The 22,504-nt window shown below is 45.5% G+C and overlaps 1 protein-coding gene across 2 annotated transcripts in view; it reads right to left on the bottom strand.

The window, feature by feature from the left end:
- Nucleotides 1-12,583, bottom strand: part of B4GALNT3 (beta-1,4-N-acetyl-galactosaminyltransferase 3) — a 65,634-nt gene extending 53,051 nt beyond the window's left edge. Inside the window, exon 1 of one of the 2 annotated variants that reach the window (XM_085569042.1) lies at nucleotides 12,535-12,583. In XM_085569042.1, the coding sequence (XP_085425168.1) occupies nucleotides 12,535-12,568 (34 nt within the window). In that variant the 5' untranslated portion in view covers nucleotides 12,569-12,583. Of the gene's footprint in view, nucleotides 1-12,003; nucleotides 12,218-12,534 lie in introns of those variants that run through there. The other variant, XM_021535177.4, reaches the window with a different exon arrangement.
- Nucleotides 12,584-22,504: the final 9,921 nt, after the last annotated feature.

Here is a 22,504-nt window from a genome sequence, read left to right as displayed (position 1 = left end):
CCAAACCCCTCATTTACCAGAAAACTTCCACAAGCGAGGATACGCCTGAAGCTCTGAAAACGTTCAGGAGCAAGGGCTGGCCTCTCCAGCTGTTTATATGATATTCAAAAGGAGAACAAGAAGGAAACAGAGTTCCGAGAATCAGGATTTCCTACCATGCCCTGGGACTGTCCTGGCAGTACACTATTCTCCCAACAGCTTCAGCATCCTCCCAAGCACACCCAGCACAAGGTATCCCCACCCCTCGCAGGGAACCCTCTCAGAAGGCACCAGGCATGCAGGGTGCTCTGTGTGGAGAGATTTAAGAGCCTTTTCCTCTCTACTCTGCCAGGCCCAGCTGGGTCAGACGCAGCACTTGGCAAGAGAAGAGTTCCCTGCTAATTTTAGCCTCTGGCTCTCCACTAAAGCAGCAGTGGCTCAGCCGCTGTGGAAAGCTGGGCAACACTGAGGTGAGGGCTGCAACTCGACCACACGCTGCCAGCTAAATACAGATAAGTGGTGGGCCAGGGGTGCCACACAAATATGGGCTGAAGCAAATCCCTCCCCATCGCTGGGAGATGGAGCAAGGACAAATTGCAGCTCCCAGGGAATGTCAGCACCGCTCTGAGGACTCTCAGAGGAATAAGTGAGGCTGTGAACCTGCAACAGGATCCCACAAGTTTTACAGACTTTTGGACAGTCCTGGGGGTGGTGCACCTTGGACACCAGTATGCCATGCTGAACAAGCATCACTTTGCAAACACTGTTCATAGGAGAGCCTGGTCTGGCTCCTTCCCATAATGGTCCCTTCTCCAGCATGCTGCCCACCACAAATCGTTACCCAGGGATGGGATGCCTTCCCTGCTGAGTCTGCAACACTGCAGTCCCTGCTGTGTGAATCAGTGCTTGGGGTGGGAGATGAGCAGGGAGAACTTCCCTGTGTCTGGATGCAAACTTGCACTGGTTCCAGCAAACAATGCCTATCCCTCTGTGTAAAAGGAAAACTCCCAAAGGCATTGCAAGATAGGAAGGGGGCCTGGAGGATTATGAAAGGAGCAGAGGTCACATGAACCTCAGCAAATTCAGAGAGTTTCTCGATTAAACACTACCTGACCATGAACCATAGGATGCTTGCAAACCAAGCATCTTTTATTCAATTTTCACTGTCTGTTGAGAAAAGGGACTTTACATCCTTTGTAAATAAGGAGGGATACATAAAAAATTCCTGACTATATTTTTCTGCAGAAAAAACTGACAAAGTGATGAGCATTTGTCTGACACCCAGGACAAACCAGGTAACCACATTCTGCCAATCAAGAGCAGCATCTGCAGCACTGAGCACAATGCCCTACAAAGATGTCTCGTCAGACTCTAACCACAGTAAAAAGCCATCATGCTACTGATTTTCAAGGCACCAAACACCCTTATTATACCAAATACATTCTTAACCATCCTGGTAGAGCTGCTTAAGATTCCTACAAGCTTCTGTAACTTTTATCCCTGTATTTTCTTCCACCTCTTTTAAACCTAAACCAGTGGTTTATTCTGTGCCCTCTTCCTTCTACATCTCTCTTTTGGATCTCTATTCCAGCCTCCCTGCTCCACTGAAATCCCAAGTATTTCCTTCTAATCTAGCCTTCAGTTTCTTACACATTGCAATATTTTAGGGGCCATTGGCATTTTCTGATCACTCTGCTCTGACAGTTGTCTTACTATGTCCCATTTTTGGCCAGTCCTTTTGTTAAATAATTCCTGTCATCTGTACTTTCAAATGCTTCCTCTTCTGCTGATTTTACCTTCCAGTTTTCTTTCTTCCTCTACTTCTGCATGAGCTGCCAAACTTGCTAAAATGCTTCTTTCCCTCCTTGATCTGCCTATGTTGTGTATCAAATTCAAACAAAGAGTTATAAGAAAAAGGTGAAAACAAAAGTTACAAATAATAAAGATTTAAAAACAAACAAAAAACCAAACAAGAAAACCCCCACCAAAAACAAAACAACAAAACTGAACCAAAAATCACCACCAATAACAAATCACAAAAAACAAACAAACAAACAAACAAAAACAACCAAAAAAAACCAACCAAAAAAAAACCAAACAGGAAAAAAAAACCCAACTAATCATACCTTTTGGGAAGCATGGAGTTTTGGGAAAAAAACACTCAAGAAAGAGTACTGGAAGACCCAGAGTTAATTGGCAAAGCAGTTACAATTTGCAAAGCAAAGGAAATCGGCCACATGGCTGGGGCTGATGGAATGCAGACAGTGATCAGACAGTTCAGACAAACTGAAATACTAGCCAGACTGAGGCAGGGTAGAACAGGAGTTCAAAGTCAGAGTGCACCTTCCCCTGCCCCACCAGCACACACCCAGGACTCTCTTGCCCACTGCAGCAAGAGGTGGCAGTCAATGAGATGAGCCTGGAAAGGCCTTGAAAGACCTGCTAGGAAGAGTGGTATGTTCGGAGGAATCACAAGTGCAGAGATGTGCTAGCAACATCCAAACTTCTTCAGAGTAGCAGCAGGGATGAAGATAGGGCTCAGAGAGAGGGGAAAGGAACAAGAAAGGTAGAGGCATTTATTAGCTGCAGGCTAGGTGCAGGTGAGCAGCACCATGCCAGCAACAGAGAAACTGCCAGTGGATGAAAGGCACTGGCAGAAAAAGCAAGTTAAATTCAGGCTCAATGCTGATAATCTTAGCAATCTTAGCTTCACTACTGGAGCAGGTGAGCAACATGCACAAATAGATACAGATCATCAGCTACAGCCAATAATTCCATGGAGAAGGAAAACGCCCATTACAAGGTTAAATTCTGTCAAACCCTGGTCTCACAAAGCGTGTGCAATTCCCCGAAGAAGAAGTAACCAAAACAGCAGAGACAGAATTAGATCTTTTCAAGTATAAATAAGCTCCCAACATAGCACAACATGGAGCAGTATAACTGTCCTTCAACTTATGCAACTTACAAAGTTCTTCCTGACTGAGGAAGCAGCTAAAAAAGAGCAGGATCAGGAATGGCCCTAGGAATTGGTGACAGAGACAGAGCAGCCAAGGCACACGGGCAAAAAAAGGTGATGAAACAAGCTCTGCTATGCTCCTCATCCCACAAACCCAGGACTACTTAGATTCTGATTCATTAAAGAGGGTTTTGCCCCTGCCTGAGAGGGGACAGGAGAATGATGGTCCACACCAAACCACTTCTGGGGCTTGAGGTACTTACAGTTGGTGGTCCAGCCAGCACATGGAGACAAATCAAGTTTTTTCCAAATTTGGCAAAACCTTTTTCCACAAACCACCATTCAGACTGTGTTTAGCACTGAAAAGCTTTCGAGAACCCATACGAATTTAGATCCATACAGATATTTACATTGCTACCATGTGGCTGATGGCATCTCTCATTTTCCTCTGCCTTCCCACAAAAAAGTGGGCAACTACTTGCCTTGCTACTGTGGGACACCTCTTGGAACCTGAGGGCCTCAAAGCTGAGGGAGTTGTGGGTCAGCAGCCACAGTCCCTGTGGTTACAGGGCTCAGAACAGAAGGCAGCGAGGTGGCTCACAGCAACTATATGGCCAAGGATGGCTGTTCGGGAAGTTGGGATACCTGCGGCATGAAAGATGATCTACTGTGAGAGACAGAAGAGGCTGGCAGGGTGAAGGTCCCTTTCCTGGGGATCACACCATTCTGCTGCCTCATGGGCTGCCCTCCACCTCCCCTCAGGTGCTTTAGGCTCCAGCCTCCTCCTCAGCCCATGCCTGGGATTCCCTGGATGACATAGTGCCTACAATATTTTGTTGAACAGGGAGGGGACATGTGGTCCTTTGTAACCCCCCACTGATCCAGTTCCCTGCAAATGTTCCACACTGAGCAGTAGTGCCCCCAGGCAAGCCCAGGGAGGGCAGGGAGTTGAGGCTCAGCCTCCCTCTGGCCACTGTGCTGGCACAACAGGAGTCTCACAGAGGGAGGTCCACAGGCCCTGAAAGTGGCTGCATTTCCTCCACCTTCAAGGTTCATCCTCACTCTACTCCAGATTTAAAGACAAACCTTCTCATTGCCTTGTTGTTGTTGTTCCCCTAATAAGAAAAAGAAGCAACACATGAGCTGGGAAAGAACTTAATAATGCCTTTGTTCTTAACCCCTTGGCTTGGGTGTTACTTTGAATTTCCAAGTAGATGAGACTAATTACTCCCTCCCATTGGTGTGAGGGTACAGACTATGGGCATAACTGTTGGTCACAGAATTTACTCTGATCCATGCATGCATTGATGTTTTCAAGACACAGGAGAAGCCTCATTTTGCAATTGCTATTTACTCCTTATGTAAAGGAGACAATTATTACCAGGCTACACCTCTGGCAATTATAGTTCAGTCAGGTTCGATGGAAAAACGTGGTTTTGGCAGATTGTTTATTTTGCATTTTTGATGGAAAACAAACAAAGCACTCCCAACTGGCCTGCTTACAACAGAACATGGACCGTGGCAGCTACTGCAGACTGAGCTGCTTCAGCAGGTAATGGAGGCTATTGGTACAGGGTGGTCTGGACAGGATATTCTAAGCCTATTATAAATTTTGTTTTGCAGCTCAGATGGGATTAATAGCACCCAGACATGACTACTGCAATTTTACAGAAAATTGCATTATGAAATATAAATAAAACTAATTTAGGAAGTGAAGTATTTACAAGAAGGGCTGCAGACATCTTAACTAGGCTCAAATGAGTGGCAGCACTGAGAAAGCTGTCGGAGTTGCCAACACCAGATATACGGACCAAATCCAGGCTAATGACATGGAAATAAATAAATAACCTCTTCAAGGAGGGTAAAAAGATTTATTTAGAATGGCAGGAAAAAAGACATATATCATAAATGCAGATTATCCCCACTCCAAGAGAGCTCTACTAGGCAAGTCTGTGGCCATCACAGATGATAACACAGATAAAATATTTTTACTGGTGAATGGAATACAACAGTATGTGACAATGAACTACTGTTTAGTGAGTGTGAATTTAGATATTTCAGTGAAACACAGGCTACCATGTAAGCCTACTAGCTCCTTACGTTCACAATTCAGAACACATGAGGAAAAGAAAGTCAAAAATTTAACCCTGTTATAGTCAGGCCTTTGATCTGTATTCAGTGTTTTTACCTTACTGACTAGCACTGACTGTCAATTTCCAACTGATAAAAAACAAAGAAAGAAAGAATATTTGAACTGTCAGAAATTAACATCGAGGTCACTGGAGTAAGAAAGGGAAGCCCCATGAATGACACAAAGGCCTGGTACTTACCATTTGTATCTCTGATGGAAAATAGTGACACAGAAAAGGAAAAATAACCCCAGACATGACAATTTTGCCATGTAAGGGTATCAGACCTACACTGTAAAGTAATCTGTGACACCTTAATCCCCTTCTTTTAGAATCTGGGGAAAAAACCCACACTGACCTCTTTTCCCCCCTCAAAAAAAAAAAAAACCAAAACAAAACAAAACAAAAAAAACCAAAAAAACCCACCAGGACTATTCAAAGGGGAAATAGAGAATGTTAAAATAACCAAGCCCTCAGAAATTATAAAATCAGAATTAGTGAACTTTTGAGGGGCACTGATGCTTCAAGAGGACTCAAGCCCACCCAAAATCTTTGGGTTGTCTAAAATGATTCAACATCTTAGAGACTGACTATTTGAACATTATTATTCTGTGTAGTTGATTTAAATTATTTATTATGGCAACACAAATTATTTTCCTGTGATGTCTTAGGAGAACTTAATGGCAGCACAATCCCAGATCATCAAAGCATCTTAAAGCATCAGGAACTCTCTCCAGATCAGAAGCATCAAAGGCCTTTGCACTTTGGCATGGGAAAATCTTCTCAGGAAAACAGAAATACTGAGCAGCTCTGGTCAAGATCCCAGTGTACTCTGGCTTGGCTCATGACACATACAGGCTATAAATTTCTAACATCATGAAAAGGGTGAGTATCCAAGGCCCAGATTCACAACTGTTTCCACCCAAGGCACACGGGTCTTTCTGAAATCTCACACCGTATGTAAATCAACCAGTGTATTTCCTTTTCTGGAAAGTCCTTCTCAACTATTACCCCAAATCTAAAGAAAGCAATGGAATTGGGAAATGACTGTAAGAGGCAACATCACCGCAGAGCAAGAACAAATAGGAAAGGGAAACTCAACAAAATATATAAATTCCTGAGGCTAGGAAGAAGAACCCCATAATTACTCTGTTCCCAACTGCCAGAACCTACAAGGCAGTCTCTGTTCTCAGGAGAGCATCCCGCCTTTTTCCATCCTGCAGATGTCAGCAATTTCAAACCACCAGATGAAAGATGATGTCCATCTTCCCTCACATCTGCCTGAGCTTGCAGGTGAGAGAAGGCAGAGCCTCTCTGTTACTGTAGCACACAGAAACATCTCCAGAAGACAGCAACATTCCTCTGCTATCACTCCTCTGCCCCCCCAATGTGGTGTGGCAGAGATGCTCAGGAGAGCACCTCTCTGAGATCCAAGTTATTCAGTCCAACTCACAACAGGAAGGTGTGTGCAGGAATACATACTGCTCTTGCACACCACTACATAAATCTGTCATAGTTAACATGAGTACATGAAGAGATGACACAAGAGTTTATTTATAAAGGTGGTACGTAATCTTGGCAAATTATTTGGGGATCTGCTGAGGCCAGACAAACTGCTGGCCAAGTTCCAAAGTAACAAACATCCACCTGACTTGAAGTCAAGTGGTGAAAAAACACCAGGTTCACAACATACCTGCAGCACATACCCCAGCAGCAGTGCAAGGATGTACTGGCTCAGGAGAAGCATGGCATAGCTTCATGAGATCTGGACCTTCCCACCTGCTGCATCAATGAACCTCACAACCAAGCTACAGGGTGATCCACGTTGCTCTCTGTAACCCTGTGTTCTCCCCTGGAGCCTGTGAGAGCAGTCTGTGGTGTGACCATGGGCCTGGGGATGCTGGCTCCCCTTACACACCAGAGCAGGACGCCCCAGCACCTCTGGTCGCCCTCCAGCGAGGCTGCCCTCACCCCCTGGCAGCACCCTGGCCCACCTGCAGGGCACATCCCTCCCCCCACAGCCACAGTGTGCTTTGGGAATGGTGCTGCCTGGCACAGATGCCTGTGAGCAAAGGCCTCACTAGCATCCTTCTAAGCACAGAAACACCACATGCAGGCTTCACGGTATAGACACTCCCTTCAGGAGGGGGTCCTTTGAGGGGGATACCTGGATTAACAGCTTGCACAGAGAGGAAATACAGACTTCAGACACCACTGGAGACCACATGGCCCCATTCCTTCCCACGTGCACTAAAGAACCTTGGGGGCAATTAGCTCTGCAAGAGAACGATACCATGCATGCCCAGGCAAGCAAGCTTGCGTGTGAGGGATTGCAAGAGCCAGCCCATGAGCATGTGAATGAACCTGCAGATGTAGGTGTGCTCCTCAGGCTGTCTGTGCATGGAGGCGAGAGGAGGAAGTTGATACATTACATTAAATGTTCAGCTTCACCTTTCTGGCAGACACTTTTCTCATACAAACACATTCACATCAACAGTACTTGGGCAACTTGCACTGCTTTTTAATGGCCTGGATGCTTGAAGGTTACCGCTCACATGGTGCAGGCATGAGAAGTGTTCTAGGAAAGCAAAGGGGTACTGAAGATGTAAACAGCAGGGAGTTGGAAGTCTTGCCATAAAGAATTCTTTATTTGTACATTTCCATGGTTTCTTCTGAACCCCTCTATTTTCCACTTCAGAGAGTGGGAACGTGCATTCCTGAGTTAGAAAAGCAGCAGTCTGAAAACTTAAGTGAGACACAAACCACTAACACAATCCAAGATGGGAAGATAACACACTCCCAGTGTTATTTACTCACAACAATCAAATGTGGAGGAATGAGGGTAGGTTGAAGCAGTTGGGAAGGGCAAGTTAAGAAAGGGGCCCCCAACTCCTTGTTTCTACAAGCTGCACCTCCCAGGATTCTAACCTGATCCTGAACCCAATCCCTGTGCCTAGCTCAGTGCAACACACATGCCTGCAATAAAATTAATTAGTGCAAATGATTTATAAACTCCTGAAATGCCTTGGTCTTTGCAGCAGAAAAAACAGATTCTGCACAGCAATGGCTGGAAATGACCTCACCTCCCAAGTTTCTTCAGAGTTGGAGCTGTGTTTTCACTATGCTGACACAAGATTCTAGAGTGAAGGGGGATCACTGCACATCCTGCCTGCAAACACAGCCCACTGATACCAGCCTCGCCCCCTCAGTCATGCCTTTCTGCAGAGGTGGGCAAGATGAGGCACTGCTGGGCACAGAAGAGAAAAACAAAGGGAGCAGGGGGAGTTCTCAGACCCACCACTTCTTCCATCCAAACAGCATTACAGCAGCTCTAGGAAGTGGCAGTGTTTTGGGATGAGGGAGAGGAAAGAACTCTCCCTGCCCCGCATTACAGCAGTAAAGGCAGGATGCAGGACTTGCTCTCCAGACCTCTGTGTTTTCTCCCTCCCCAACACCTCATTCACCCTTTAAATAATAAAGTTTCCCCATCTCCAGCAGGAGCAAAGTGTGGTGTCACAGCTCATAAAGATGAAGAAAACCTTCCTAGTGGAGAGCCCACTCCAGAGAGGTTAGTGCCTGTCAGCAACAGGAGTAAATAGACTGTCTCCAGCTCTCCGGGTTTCCTGGCAGTCAGGCAGTGTCCTGCCTGTTACAACTTGTTTTGGATGACAACAGGCCACATTCCACGTGAAGAGAGTGCGCCCATCTTCAGCTCACAGCAGCCTGCTTGTTTATTTTCAGCTGTAAGCATGTTTAAGATTCCTATAAACACATATTGAGCAGCAAACCAGAGAAACATGCTCAATAAAAAAAAAAAAAAAAAAAAAAAAAAAGAACCAGAAGGCAAACCCCACAACAACAGAAACACTCTCCTACCCATGAGCAAACAGTCCTGCCAACAAGGCTCCCTGGAAAGATTATGTAAGAATATCACCTTAATACACTCACAATCACAAGGAAAAAAAAAAAAAAGTTCTTTTCCTTTACCTGACCAACTACTTATTTCAGCATCGCCTTCAAAGGAAAGCCATCACTCACAGGAGCCCATACTATCCTCTGTGCCTGTCCAGCCCATCCCAACATCACTGAAAGCTCAACTTTTCAGATCAACTTTGGCACACAGAAATCCCAAGCCATGGTATACACTAGACACGAGTTCTGCACCTCAGGCAGAACCCTCACAACCTTTGACTTGAACGTTACAGCAAAATTTACCTCATGCCAGAGACTCCCCCAGTACATGGTGACGAAGCATCATGAATGCCAATGGTTACTGATGATTACACGATATTCTCCTAAACTCTTCACTCACTTTTATCCAAACTATTTTATATGCTTGACTTTGTTGCACAGCAGAGCTGCAGATACCTCAAGAGAGGACAGTCAATTTTTAAGCATCACTTACTCAACACCCACCCCAGGGCATCTGACATTGCTCTCTCCACCACACACTGATCTGGGGGGTAAGAGGAGAGGAGCATAAAGCTTGGGAGGATGCACCATGCCTGAAGACTTGCTTCAAGACACAGACTTGAGAGCAGGGATGGTGGGGGGCATCAGAGGGGCTTGTGCTCCATCTCATGCAGGGCTGAGAGGAAGAGCAATGTTTTCTCCGAGTCATCACAGCTTTGCAAGAGGAAGACTCACTTCTCTGGAAAGAGAAAAACAAACTTTCCCTTCCAGACACAGGCTGTACTATAATGCCTTTTAAGGAGGTGAGAAGAAACTCCATTACAGGCACAGGGGATGGAAACAGTGACCTCCTGTAGATCTTTCAAGCCCAAGGCTTTTCATCTTTCTCACCCCAATGGAGGAGCCTTTTAGCCTTTTGTCTAGAAAAATTGCCCAACAAAGAGCTTTTGTATTTTATCATTAATAACTGGGAAGGCTGTTGCATCAGCTAAATTGGGGTGGCAGCTCTTGGTCGGTCCCAGGAGTGACTTACAATAGGCTTCCCACCTGGGACATGCAACAGAAACGAAGCAAAAACTATTAATTGCTTGCAGAATCACTCCCCCCCTTAGCTTCCCAGGATCCTGGAAGGAATCACCACATGGAGTCACAAACACAGCCATCCCTCTCCTCAGAGAAGAAAATATTACTTAGTTTTAAGAGCCAAAAGAAAACAAATACTATTTGTCTCCTGCTCAGATTTCTGATTTCTCTTAAAACAAAACAGGCTTTTAGAGGCAGTAGGGCAAGAGGAAGGGTGGGGAAGGTCACAGATTAACCTTCCTCCTGTTAGCAAGTTTCAGGATTCTGGCTACAAGGCCAAGAAAACATAACACCAAGTGCCCAGTGTGACCACAGCCCGCTGTGATGCTGAGCCATGAGGAGGTGCCTGCCGGAAGACTTTACCCCACCCTTTCCAGGAGCATTTAAATACCTTCTGTTTGCAATGAGCAGCAACGTCTCTGGTGGATTTGAGAGAACCTGGAATTTTATTTAATTGAACTTTAATATAATGCAATTATTTTGTTCATGTTCTGTTTTAGTTGGTAGTAACTGCAGTCATCTCACTGTTTCCAGTTTCAGTCTTAAAACAGAATGACTTTTATAACAGAGTTGTAAAAATAACCTTGTCATAAAGCAAAGAGGAATAACCCAATTCACTGAGAAAGTTGTTTTCTCCTGCACATCTCTGATGTCCCCAGCTCTCAGCCCATTTCTCCCACCTCCTCCTTTCCCTTTGCATTGCTGGCAGTGAAAGGGCCATCAGTTTACAACTCCAAACACCTGACTCAGCCCCTCTCTCCTCATAGCCCCTATTTTAAATACTTCTCAGTTGTTTTCTCCCTCTGCCCACCTGTACAAATCTTCTCTAGGCATTTTTGGTGGGGTTTTGCTGAACTGATGTACAGTAAAAGGCGTGGTGAGATTGTGTGACAGATATAATGCAAAGTAGACTCACAGGGCAATTCATCTTCTCATTCCACCAAGCATAAAAAGAGGATTATTACTAGTGGATCTATCCCAACCAAAGAAGTCAGACCTGTTACACTGCTGGAACAATAATACATGTTTTTAGCCTTAATATCATGCATAATACAGAATATACAGGTTGAAGTCCTGGAATGGACTTTGTGGGAGTAGACATTAATGGTGCTCCTTGCACAGCCACAGTCCAAAGCTTTAAGACTGAAACCAAGCCTGACTCATGTGAGTAAAAATTAGGAGGTTTATAACACGTAATGAAAGGACCAATATACTGGAAAAGTATCAATACTTAAACATTAACATGTAGTTGAACATACTTTCAAATAGATTACACCAAGTACTGATATCGTTTAAAAAGCAGCAGCCACATCACAGGCTTTTAAAAACCGTGAGCCATTTGAAACTTTTCTGTAACTCAAAAAAAAAAAAAAAAAAAAAAAAAAAAAAAAAAAAAGCAAGCGTAAAAAACCACACGACGCTGACAGAATTTTCCTCCACTTCAGGAAGAAAAGCGCAGCTCTTTGCACTTTGCCTTAGCCCTGCTGTACTCCCGAAAGTTTGCACGAAGCGAGCCCGTTAGCGGGCGGGCAGTGCACCTCTCCAGGGTATGCATTCCCTCCTGCTCCGCAGACACTTCTCGCATCAAAGCCGCATTCAAAGCATCTTTGCTACCTTACAGGTTCGCACCAAGGCACCAAGAACGAGAGACATCTCAAAGGCGCGGCTCCGAGCCCTATAGTTCCAGCACGGTCAGATTTGGGCACGTCTCCCGACAGAGAGGGGGCGAGAACCAAAAGGCAGGCCAGAAGCAGCAACGGGAAGCCCCGGCGCCCGGCCGCTCCCGGGGCCAAAGCCCCGCTCCGACCGCAGTGGCTGCGCCCACCCGCGTTCCCCGCCGGCCTGGAAAGGGGAACGCCGCACGGGCTCCCGAGGATCGCGGGGTGCCCGGGCTGCGAGCGACGGGACCCCCGCTCCCTCCCCTCCCGCCCCGCGATCACTCACTGCGCTGCGGGGCAGCCCCGCCGCTGGCCGCAGCCACGAGCTCCAGGTAGGCGGCCCAGAGCCCAAGGGCTAGCGCGCCCAGGGCCAGCAGAAGCCGCAGCTGCCTCCGGCGCCGCAGCCGCGCCAGCAGCCGGCCCCGCATGGCGCCGCTCAGGGCGCCGGGCCCCCGCCGCCCCGGGCCATGCCGCTCCGGCCGCACGACCCCGCCGCGGCGCGGGGCGGGCCCAGGTGCGCTCCGCACCGCCCCGCGGGCAGCTCCGCACCGCCCCCCGCACCTGCCTCCGCCCCGCGGGGCCAGCGCTGCCGGAGGGCCCCGCTCCCGCCCTGCCGACAGAAAGCCGTCTCGGCGGCGGAAAAAAGCTCCAAACCCCCGTCACAGCCGATGTCCGCGCCAGCAGCAGCTTTGGTGCATCCCGCCGGTGAGGATCGGGATGATAACTCCTCCGCAGGGAGGGAAGAAGAGCGAGAGGGAACGATTCAAATTCACGCTGTTACTACACACAGCTGTATCAGTTTCAATGTGTCTCTCACCTGGCGCAACAGGTGTATATACTTGGAAGTGCATTGCTCGGTGAGGAGGAAAAGAACTGGTCTCAGACCCAAGCTACCCCCACCTCAAACTTGTGCTGCCTTGACAGTCCCAAGACTACCCTGAAAAATTACAACAGGAACCTGGGCTGGCGAGTTTCCTTTGAAAGGGAAAAGGACCGGTCTTTGTGCTCAGAGTCCTGTGGCCCTGAGGGCGTGGCCGCCTCCAAAAAATCCAAACAGCGAAGGATGTGTCCCAGAGCCAAGCTGCCCCCACATCTAACTTGTGCTGTCCTGACAGCCCCGAGAGAACCCTATAAACTGACATCAGGAACCTAGACTGGTGAGGTTTCTTTCCATGGGAAAAGCGCTTCTATCCTGGCTTGTAAGATAAGCATGTATTCTATTTGCCATCTGTTGGAGGTTGGGCAGTTTTCTTATCTCTTCCAAGAACAATGTCTCCCCCCGGGGAGATATCTTCTGTTAATGGGCCATTGAACGACTCACTGCATGACTGGTAAAGTTACACCATCCCATTGTGAGATGCTCCACCCAGAGGGAGGAGCCAAGCATCCCTACCTGCATAAAATCAGCATTTTTTGGGACATCAGGGCAGCTTTTTTGCTGGGTTCCCAGAGGAGCAGCTTCTTCCCCGCTGGATCCCCAGAGGAAGACCAGGCCCATCTACTCCATCACCAGACCTTAAGAGAAAACTACGCCATTCTACAAGATCACCACTTCAGCAGCATTTCATCTGCCACTCCAGGAAGAGCAGCCACCATTTAACTGGACTATTACCTACGCCTTGACTCCTCAGGGCGTCAGGTTTCTCACTCTATCAGTAGTTTTGTTTGTACTAATTACTTTTTTTTTGATTTAGTTTTTTTTTTTCCCTAGTAAAGAACTGTTACTCCCATTGCCATATCTTTGCCTGAGAGCCTTTTAATTTTGAAATTGTGGTAATTCCGAAGGAGGGGGTTTACCTTTTCCATTTCACAGGAGGCTCTTGCCTTCCTTCACAAGACTCCTGTCTTTTCAAATCAAGACAGCTTCTCTTTGTGTTCCTGGTTCTGTGGTACCGAGTGGGCGGTCGCCTGCAAAAAATCCGAACGGCGACGGATGTGTCCCAGACCCAAGCTGCCCCAACCTCAAACTTGTGCTGTACTGACAGTCCCATGCACACCCTGCAAACTGATGCCAGGAACCTGGGCTGGACAGTTTTGTTTCATGATTTAGATATTTCTCATTTGTGACTGCGGCCCTTCACCCACCCTACCGTGTCAGGCAGGCCCTGATTGGCCTTTTTCCTCTTCAGTTAGCAGACGGCACTGGATTTCTTCCAAATCAAATGTCCCACCCTCAAGTAGTCAGGGTTTCTTTGGGTTGCCGAATGCCTCTTGCAAACAGAGCGTATGAAGCTTGGGTTGTGATTTTTTCCATGTTGGAATTCTGCTTGAGAAAGCTGCCAGCATGGAACCATAACCCTAACCACAATCACTTCATTGGGCCCAGAAATCACAACCTTCAGACCAGCATCGTGGGACTCACCCCCATGCCCCTCCATTGGCACCTTTCCTAAGCGTTCCACTTCATTCCACTGATATTCTGCATTTTCAGTGGGCATCCTGTCTGACCCTCATCCTGACCCTAAAAATGCAATAAGGAATTCTAAAACAGCCCTTAAGAAGGTGTAACAAGACCTTAAAAGATGTCAGAAAAGTCCTAAAAAGCCTTCAAAAATGCCCTAAATATTCCAAATAGTCCTGCAAAAAAAGTCAAGGAAGCCTACTCAGCCTCCAAACCCCTTCCTGTTGCTCTCTAGCCCACAGATATCATCCCTACCTTTTTCCAGTGGCTCCTGTTGTCCTCTGAGGGTTCTGTCATTGTCCTGGTGTGAGGGTTGCTGCCTTGTGCCAGTGGGAGGGTTCTGGTGTGGTCTTGCTGTTAGGGTTGTTGTGTCGTGCTGCTGTTGTTAGGGGTGAAAAGGCTGTTGTTGGGGGGCTGCTTAGGGTGAGGTTAGGGCTGGGGTGAGGGGTGTCCTCTAACTTGCCTCCTAAGCTGTACCCTGTAGCCCTGATCTCCACTGGACTGTCCAGCCCTCAAGCCCTCTCCCTTTACTCCTCAACCCCTCCCTCTGCCCCCCAGCCCTCAGGCTCTGTGCGTCACCCTCGAGCCCCCCCTTTTCCCCTCAAGCCCCCTCTCAGCTGCCCCTCAGTTCCATTGTGTCACCCTTAATCCCTCTCCTCTGTCCCTCAGCCCCCAGCTTCTCTGTGTCACCCTCCAGCTGCCCCTGCCCCCCTCTGCATCTCTGTGTCACCCACTGTCCCCTCTCCCTGTTCCTCCCTCAGCTCCCAGTCTCTGCCACCCTCAAGCCCCCACAGTGCCCCTCAGCCTCTGTGTCATGCCCTGAAAAGACCATAAAATACCATAAAAATTCCCTAAAAACCCCTCATCTTCAAAATGCCCTCAAAAAACCCACAAAATTATAAAAATACCCTCAGAATACCCTTAAAATACAATAAAATACCCTACTTAAAAAAAAACCCCTAAAACTTCCCTAAAAAAAACCCCAAAGAACCTTTAAAAATCCCTAAATATTCCTAAAAGAGCTCTAAAAACACCCCAAAAATCCTTAAAATGCCCTGATAAGACCCTAAAAATACCTAAAGCTTCCCTCAAAAAACCTAAAAATACCCTAGTCCTAAGAATCTTCCACATACCCCCAATAGTCCTAAAAAAACCCTAAAAATTTTCAAATAGTCCTGAAAAAGACCCAAGAACACCCAAAAAAAACCCTCTAAAAATTCTAATTACTACTAAGAAAGTCCCTAAAATACATTTTAAGAAATATTTTAAAAGCCCTGAAAAAGCCCTAAAAGTATCCTAAATATTCCCAGAAAATTCCTAAAAAGCTCCTGCAAAAAAAAAAACCAAAAAAAAACCCAACCAAAAAACCAAAAAACAAACCTAAAATATCCTTTAAAAGCCCTAAAAAAAAAAAAAAAAGTGCTCAGTCCCCAACCCCTACCAGTCACTCTCTTAGGCAGCAAACATCATCCCTACCTTTTAATTAGGGTCACTGCCTGCAGCTGCTGGGAGGGTTCTGGGGCTGTCCCAGCATTAGGGACAGCCATTAGCAGTGTGCAGCTGCTGTTGGGGAAAACTGGTGCTCCAGGGGTGCTGTTTGGGGTGAGGGCTGCTGCTGTACCCTAACCCTTCCCGGTACCCCGTGTCCTGTCCTTTGCACCCCTCACCCTCAGTGTCAGCTCTCCACCTGTCAAGTGCCCCCTCTTTGCCCCTCAGCCCGTCATGTCTGTGTGTCACCCCAAGCCCCCGACACTGTCCCTTGGCCCCCTAACCTCCACCGTGCACTCCCCACTCAGGGAGGGGTGGTTTTTAGGGTGAGCTTAAGGATGGTGTGAGGGCTGGTTCACCTGTCACCCTCAAGCACCCCCCCCCCCCACTTTGTCCCTCAAGGCACCCCCTGTCCCTCAGCCTCCTTCTGTCACTCTCAAGTTCCCCACTGCAGCCTCTCAGCATCTCTGTGCCACCCCAGAGCCCCCCTTTTTACTCCTAAAGAACCCTTCTGACTCTCAGCTGCCCCCACGCTCTGTGTCACCCTGCCTTAGCCGCAGGTCCCTTTGTGACACCGTGCAGCCCACAGACGTTGTCCCTGCCTGTTTTATTTTGGTGTTGTCCTGCTGTGAGGGCAGCACTATCCTCACTAGTTTGGGATCCCATCTGGTGCTGCAGGGAGTCACAGGTGGGCAGTGGGGGGAGTGAGGGATGGAGCAGGGGTGGGCTGGAAGTACAAGTAAGGGTGAGGGGTGGAGACAGGGACACAGCAGAACAGGGCTGAGGGGAGGAGGTGAGGGTAGGAAGGGGCACCCCATATCTCAAAGACCAAAGCTACAGCAAAATACAATTCTGGTTGCTGGGGCAATGCCAAACAACTGCTGCAAACTGACATCAGGACCCTTGCATGGTGAGTTTTGTTTCACAGCAGAAAGGGCCAGCGTTTGTGTCCACTGCCCTCCGGCAGTGCTTTCTGAAGCATCTAAGCAGCTGTGATGTTACATCATCAGACCCCTCAGCAAGAGAATGTCAGAGGCTTACAGAAAGACCAGAACCTTCCCTGGGTGAAATTGCTGCTTCATTATATGTCTCAAGCACACTTTTGAAGTGACTTCTCAGAGTCCTTACCATGCTGTTGGTTTCATTCACATCACCAAGCTGTCTTGGAGGCTGCAAACTGCATTCCTCCTTGGTGAAGGAAAATGGGAGATAACATCTGGGATGTACACCATATATCCAACTGGGGAACTTGTCCAGAGCTACCCCTTTCCAAAAAGGGAATGTTGTGATGTGGGTGTTGGGTCATTGGTGGCAATTGTTTTCCTTCACAGCTCTACTCCTGCACAGATGCAGTTCCTATGCTGTGTGGGACCATGAACAGAAACTCTCAGGCTGAAGTTTTTAAAATTAATGAAATAATAGTACTATTTTTTTTTTTCCTGAGACCCCTATTTAGAAGTAGCCTTCTTAAGTGTGAGGCTATGCAAAAGGATGCTTGCTGTCCTTTAGCTTTAAAAATGTGCCAAAAGCCTTTTAAGTGACACTGAGGGACACAGAACAGTGGTGTGAATCCCAGCAGGGACAGGCTGACACTGGCAGACTGCCAGCACTGGTTGGGGAGCTGGAGCAGCATCCATAGTCCCAGGCATCAAATGCTGAACAGCATGTTCCCAGCATCCAGGCAGCACCAAGAAACATTGCTATTACCTGTCACACAACTGGGATGGACCAAGGGACAAGAGGTCTCCTTTATATTAACATCTCACAAAGGTTTCAGAGCAATCTCCATTCAGCTCTGTGCTGGAGAGGTTTCTCTTGCTCAGGGAAAGCACATCCAGAGGGTTTGTATCCCATGGCAAAGCTGAAAAGACATGTTTTCTCAAGTTGGAAACAAACCCATGGTGGGGGAGCCTGCTGAGTGGCTCTGTCCTTGGACTTCCCCAGCTTCCCTGGGACAAGGTCCATGACACAGCTTTGGAGGATGCAATGCTTATGTTCCTCCTTCCTACCCCATTTAAGGCCACAGATGCACATCCATCATCCGAGCTTGAATAATGGGGGATAATTCCTCCAGTGTAAACAGAAAGAGCTGCCAATAGCCAGACACCACCAGTATGCACACAACTAAAAATGGGAAACTGTGTGCAGTTTAATTATTACAAGGCAGGACTCTCATGAGGGCACGACACTGTTAGAGTTTTTTGGTGGTGTGTTAGTTTGAGGTTTATCCAGCATGAGAGAAATAAATCTTTATATATGTTCCAAAAAAGGCAGAAAATACTAAGAAAATTGTGTAATAAATACAGATCTAAATTTAAATTGTTTTATCATTTAAAGAACGAAAATTGAATTATGTATTCTTAGCAGAAAGTTGTCTGCATTTTTTGAATGAACAACCTTATGCTTGAAAAATAACTACACTTTGTTGCATATTAAAATAAGTAATCACATTTTTCTCTAGTGAGCATTGTACTTATATGAAGGGAAAAGTGAAAGAAAAGGCTAACAGCAGCATTGTTGACCTCTAAAGAAACCAACTTCGTGATCAAACTGTGCTGTGATACAGAAAAGCTTGTGTCTCTGGAGAAAGCTTAAGGAAATTACTATGGCATGGTACTATCTGTTACAATACAGTTACAGCAGAACAGTATCTGAATGCACAATAAAAAGTGAAGTCATAAACTTGAATAGCTCTGCACTATACTTAAAAATAACTTATTTTGGACCACTTATTCACTGCAGAAAGAACAGATATTCAGGAATGAGATTCTGGCAGTGATGTTCAAACCCACCTCACATAACTGTTTTTGTCTCAAGTATACTTTCAGTCTTATAGTCTCAAATTCTCAGAATCCCAAGTCACAGGAGTGTGTGCCCAGACCTCTACCTCTCTCATCCTCACTGTGTGCAATATGGCAGCATGTGCTGGGGTCAGCCTTTCACGGGGAGGAACAGCAGGTGAGCTGGAGGTGGTGATACAGGAATAGGGCCTCTGGTGTGTGGAGGTGACTCTGACAGGGAGCTGACACTGTTGCCTGCCTGATGGACCATCCTTGAATATTAGACATTGCTGCTGGTTTCAGGACACATCTCTCCCAGCCTACCCTGAATCCCCACTTCAAAGAAACTGACTCTTTGCCAGAGGAGCCGACAGGAGTATCTTTTGGCTTTGTCTGAGCTGCTGTTTATTTTCTATTTTGGCTATGCTCCCTCATGATAAAAGCAGCCTTTGATACAAGTGCACCACTTAATGTGCATCTCCTGTTCCTCCTGGATCATCCCTCTCTAGATACATCTGTGATCATCTCTGCTTCTTGTTACGTTTTTGCTTCTAGTTATCTAACAACTGTTTCTCTGTTCTGTAAATCACTTGTAGCGCCATGCCAACATTGTTTCTCTGTAGGCTCCCTAAAGGTTCAATTATCTGCCCCTTTCTCTTTCCCTTCTTTCGTGTGCAATTTTCAACACTAATTACAAGTTCTGCACCAAAGATACCCAAAAGATACCACACAAAAGTCCCTAGCCTTCACCACCCTGGTGGCTCCATACTCCTCTTCCTGACCTAAGCTACGCTCTGAAGCACAAACAACTTCATCTCAACAGTCTTCATAGAAATGGCTCAAAGGCAGAAGTGTTTCTAAGACGAATAAGCAGTTTCTGAAGACACAGTTCCCCATTATTTCTCTTTTTGGCTCCTCAGGATTTGATCGGGCTCTAAAAGGCATTACTAGTAGAGTAATCCCAGAAAAATTCCTGTCAATGCTGCAGTTGAACATCACTGTAAGGCAATCAGTGCAGCCCCAAAATTTAACAACCTATCAGCAGAAGGACCTCCTTGCCCACTTAAGTGGTGCTGATGCAGGGGGTTGTGCTGCCATGGTTGTGTTTTACTGTTGCAGTAAGGTAGAAAAATTATAAAAAAAGGCCTCGTAAAATCAGCTCTGCTCTATCAGTGGCTTAGCCTTGTCAAACCAGCAGTTTGCAAGCTCCCATGTGAAAGCAATCCTGGTGTGAACAGTTGATTAAGACAACAACCTGTTCCTGGGTGAAGAACAACTAGTACCTGCATAAACATCAAGTCTATCCCATGAGAACCAGTGAAGAAAATATGTAACCAATTTAAGAGTAGAGAGATTTGATGGACAAGTAAAATACCTTTTACTAACCAATAAAGTAATTTGCAAGAAAGCTACTAACCAATTGGAGTCACACATGAGTCTGTAAAACCATATAAAAATGAGTTATGTGAATAAAGAATAGGCTTTTCCACCATGAAGAAAACAGAGTCTCATGTGTTTTGTTCTGATATTTTACCAATACAATTACACTGCCAGCATTTGTATGGTGTGGCCTGGGTTGGGGCTTGTGTCTTCCTCTTGCTGCACACACAGCCATGACTTTGACTGACAGGATCACAATCCCCATTGCTCTCCTACAACTTGGCTGTCTGGGTAGAAAGCCTCATTCATAATTGTGTCTTTTCACTGCATAAATCCTTCCATAGCTCTCAAATCTTCATGTCCAGATAAAGTTACATAGAAATGGTTGCCCTTCCTTTTCAGCTGGCAAGATTCACATTTTCACATGAACTCTATCCAGTGCTGCTAGGAATACCTCCTGATTGCAGGACCTGCCCCTGGTCCTTTCTGCACATCAGAACCATCTCTTGATATCTAGAGCACACACTTGCACTTCCTGAAAAAGGTTTTTCTATACTTTAAGCTGAGAAGTTTCAAGAGACTTTGCAGGCTTTAGATATTTATCATAATGAAAGATGAATACATGTATTTGAGAACTTGGAAAATCCACGTTTTCAAATCTAGTCTTGCATAATTTCTTCCTTCCCCTATTTTAAACATACACTTGGTTTATATTTTAAGTGACTGTGCTAATCATCCTTACTTTTCAAGAAGTCCCAAAGACACATCATAGTCATGCTAACAGAGACATTACAGAACACAAAGATGAGCAGCATTCCCTGTAAACATCTGTATACCCAAGCTAGGACTGAAGAGATAAAAACGATTGTACTGGATGGTTTAGAAGAGACACCATACTGAGATAAATGCTTACAGTAAAAGAAAACAATTTGATCTCTGAATCAATACAGGAGCATTTGGCACATCCCAGACATGCTTCACCAAGGTAAATCCTGAGATTTTTATTAAAGTCAGATCCATTTCAAGAGTGAATCCCATCATACCTGTGCAGTTAATAATTGTCTTGCTTTAACATTGAAGTACTTCTATGTTAAAAGCCCTTCTGGGTTTTCTGAATAAATCCCAATAATCTGTATTTATGCATCTGTCCTCAGTCCAATAGCATCACAATTCTTAAAATATGCAATTTATTCAGTATAAGTGAACAGTAAACCCTATTGAGGTCTCTATTTTTCAAGCTGTATTTCTAGAGTGTGCTTGAAGGGCAGTCACTCTACCCCACATTCAAAGATGTCCTTTCTCCAACAGTTCACTTGGTGCTAAATAGGAGATTCCAGAAGTCCACTACATTCTTCTCAAATACTTCAATCATAGCTGAAATGTTTCCTGCCAGTAGGTTAAATATGGGTTACCTCTGATAGCCCCTGTTGGAGAGAAGGTCCTTAACATTTGATGCAACCTAAGAATCTAAACTTTTTGTCTAAAACCTTATAAAGACAGCAAACAAAAGGAATCACTGCAACTCCCACCACTCACACTTTCTATACTGTGTCCAAGGATATTTTGTTGTATAATCCCAGTCTACAGGCTAAAAAATGTGTATACTTCTATAGGTAGACTTGCATATTTAAGAAAAACTCCTTAGGGAGTAAAGGGGATATTTTCTTACAATTTAAAGCAACTGGAAAATCAAAAAACAAAATATTGCAGAAAGATTGGAAAAAAACCTATTAAAATGCCCATAGTATACTCATGACCTATACCACTTTGAATGGGGCCAAATAGGACACCTTGATTAGGATTTTGACTGAGCAGGCACAAACACATTATAGAATATCAAGTTAAATGTGTTTTTGAGCTTTAATTAAAAGGCTGAACAACATCCCTTTGTATGAGCATGAACACATCTACTAGAACAAAGTACACAGGCATGGTGCTCTCAGCTAGACTTAAAAATACTATCTGATTATCAAAGAATCCCTGGCCTACATAGAAATATTTCAATTCCAGAATATCAGGCTGCCCAGAGAGTCCATCCACAGTGGGAAAATGTGTTTCTGAAGTGATAATCCTATTTACATAAGCAATTTAAATATTGCTACTGCATATAAGCATATACTATATTACTGTTTAGACTTATTCTAACATCTATGAGAACTGTTGGTCTGCCTGAGTACAGTCACAGCATCAATTCACTTGGGAATTACTGCAGATTGTGATACAGGAAGATCATGAGAGATTATTTTTATTTTGGTTTGGTTTTGTTTTACCTTGTATGATCTGTGCAGAGTTAGCTGACACAGCATGTCCCTATAATTACAGAAATTGCATGAAAACTAAAAAACTCCAACAAATACTGCATATAAATATATCACAGGTTTGAAGCCAGAAGGAACCACTAAATTATTTCCTGTTAGCTCATGTCATTATATTTCATTAATTTCTAAAGAGTCAAACCCAGTAACTTAAACAAGCTACCTTCACCTGAGATGAAATAATTTTTTGATTTGAAGATAGAGATGGAGTAGTTGTTACCTCCACACCTAGTTTGTTATAACAAGGGGAAAAAGCCCCGTCTCCCTGTTAAAAATGTATACCTTTTTAAATTAACTCCAGGTTCAGGCTACTTGTTGTTGCTCAGCATTGCCCTGCTAGGATAGAGAGGCCTTTGGTAGCTTATTCTTTGGTCTTCAAGAGACACATATTAATCAGTCTTCTTAATGCAAGACAAAATGAGC

The sequence above is a fragment of the Lonchura striata genome, chromosome 1A (assembly GCF_050655825.1).
Source record: "Lonchura striata isolate lonStrDom1 chromosome 1A, ASM5065582v1, whole genome shotgun sequence".
NCBI lineage: Eukaryota > Metazoa > Chordata > Aves > Passeriformes > Estrildidae > Lonchura > Lonchura striata.
The sequence above is the reverse complement of the archived record's forward strand: the minus strand, read 5'-3'. Positions and strand labels throughout refer to the sequence as shown.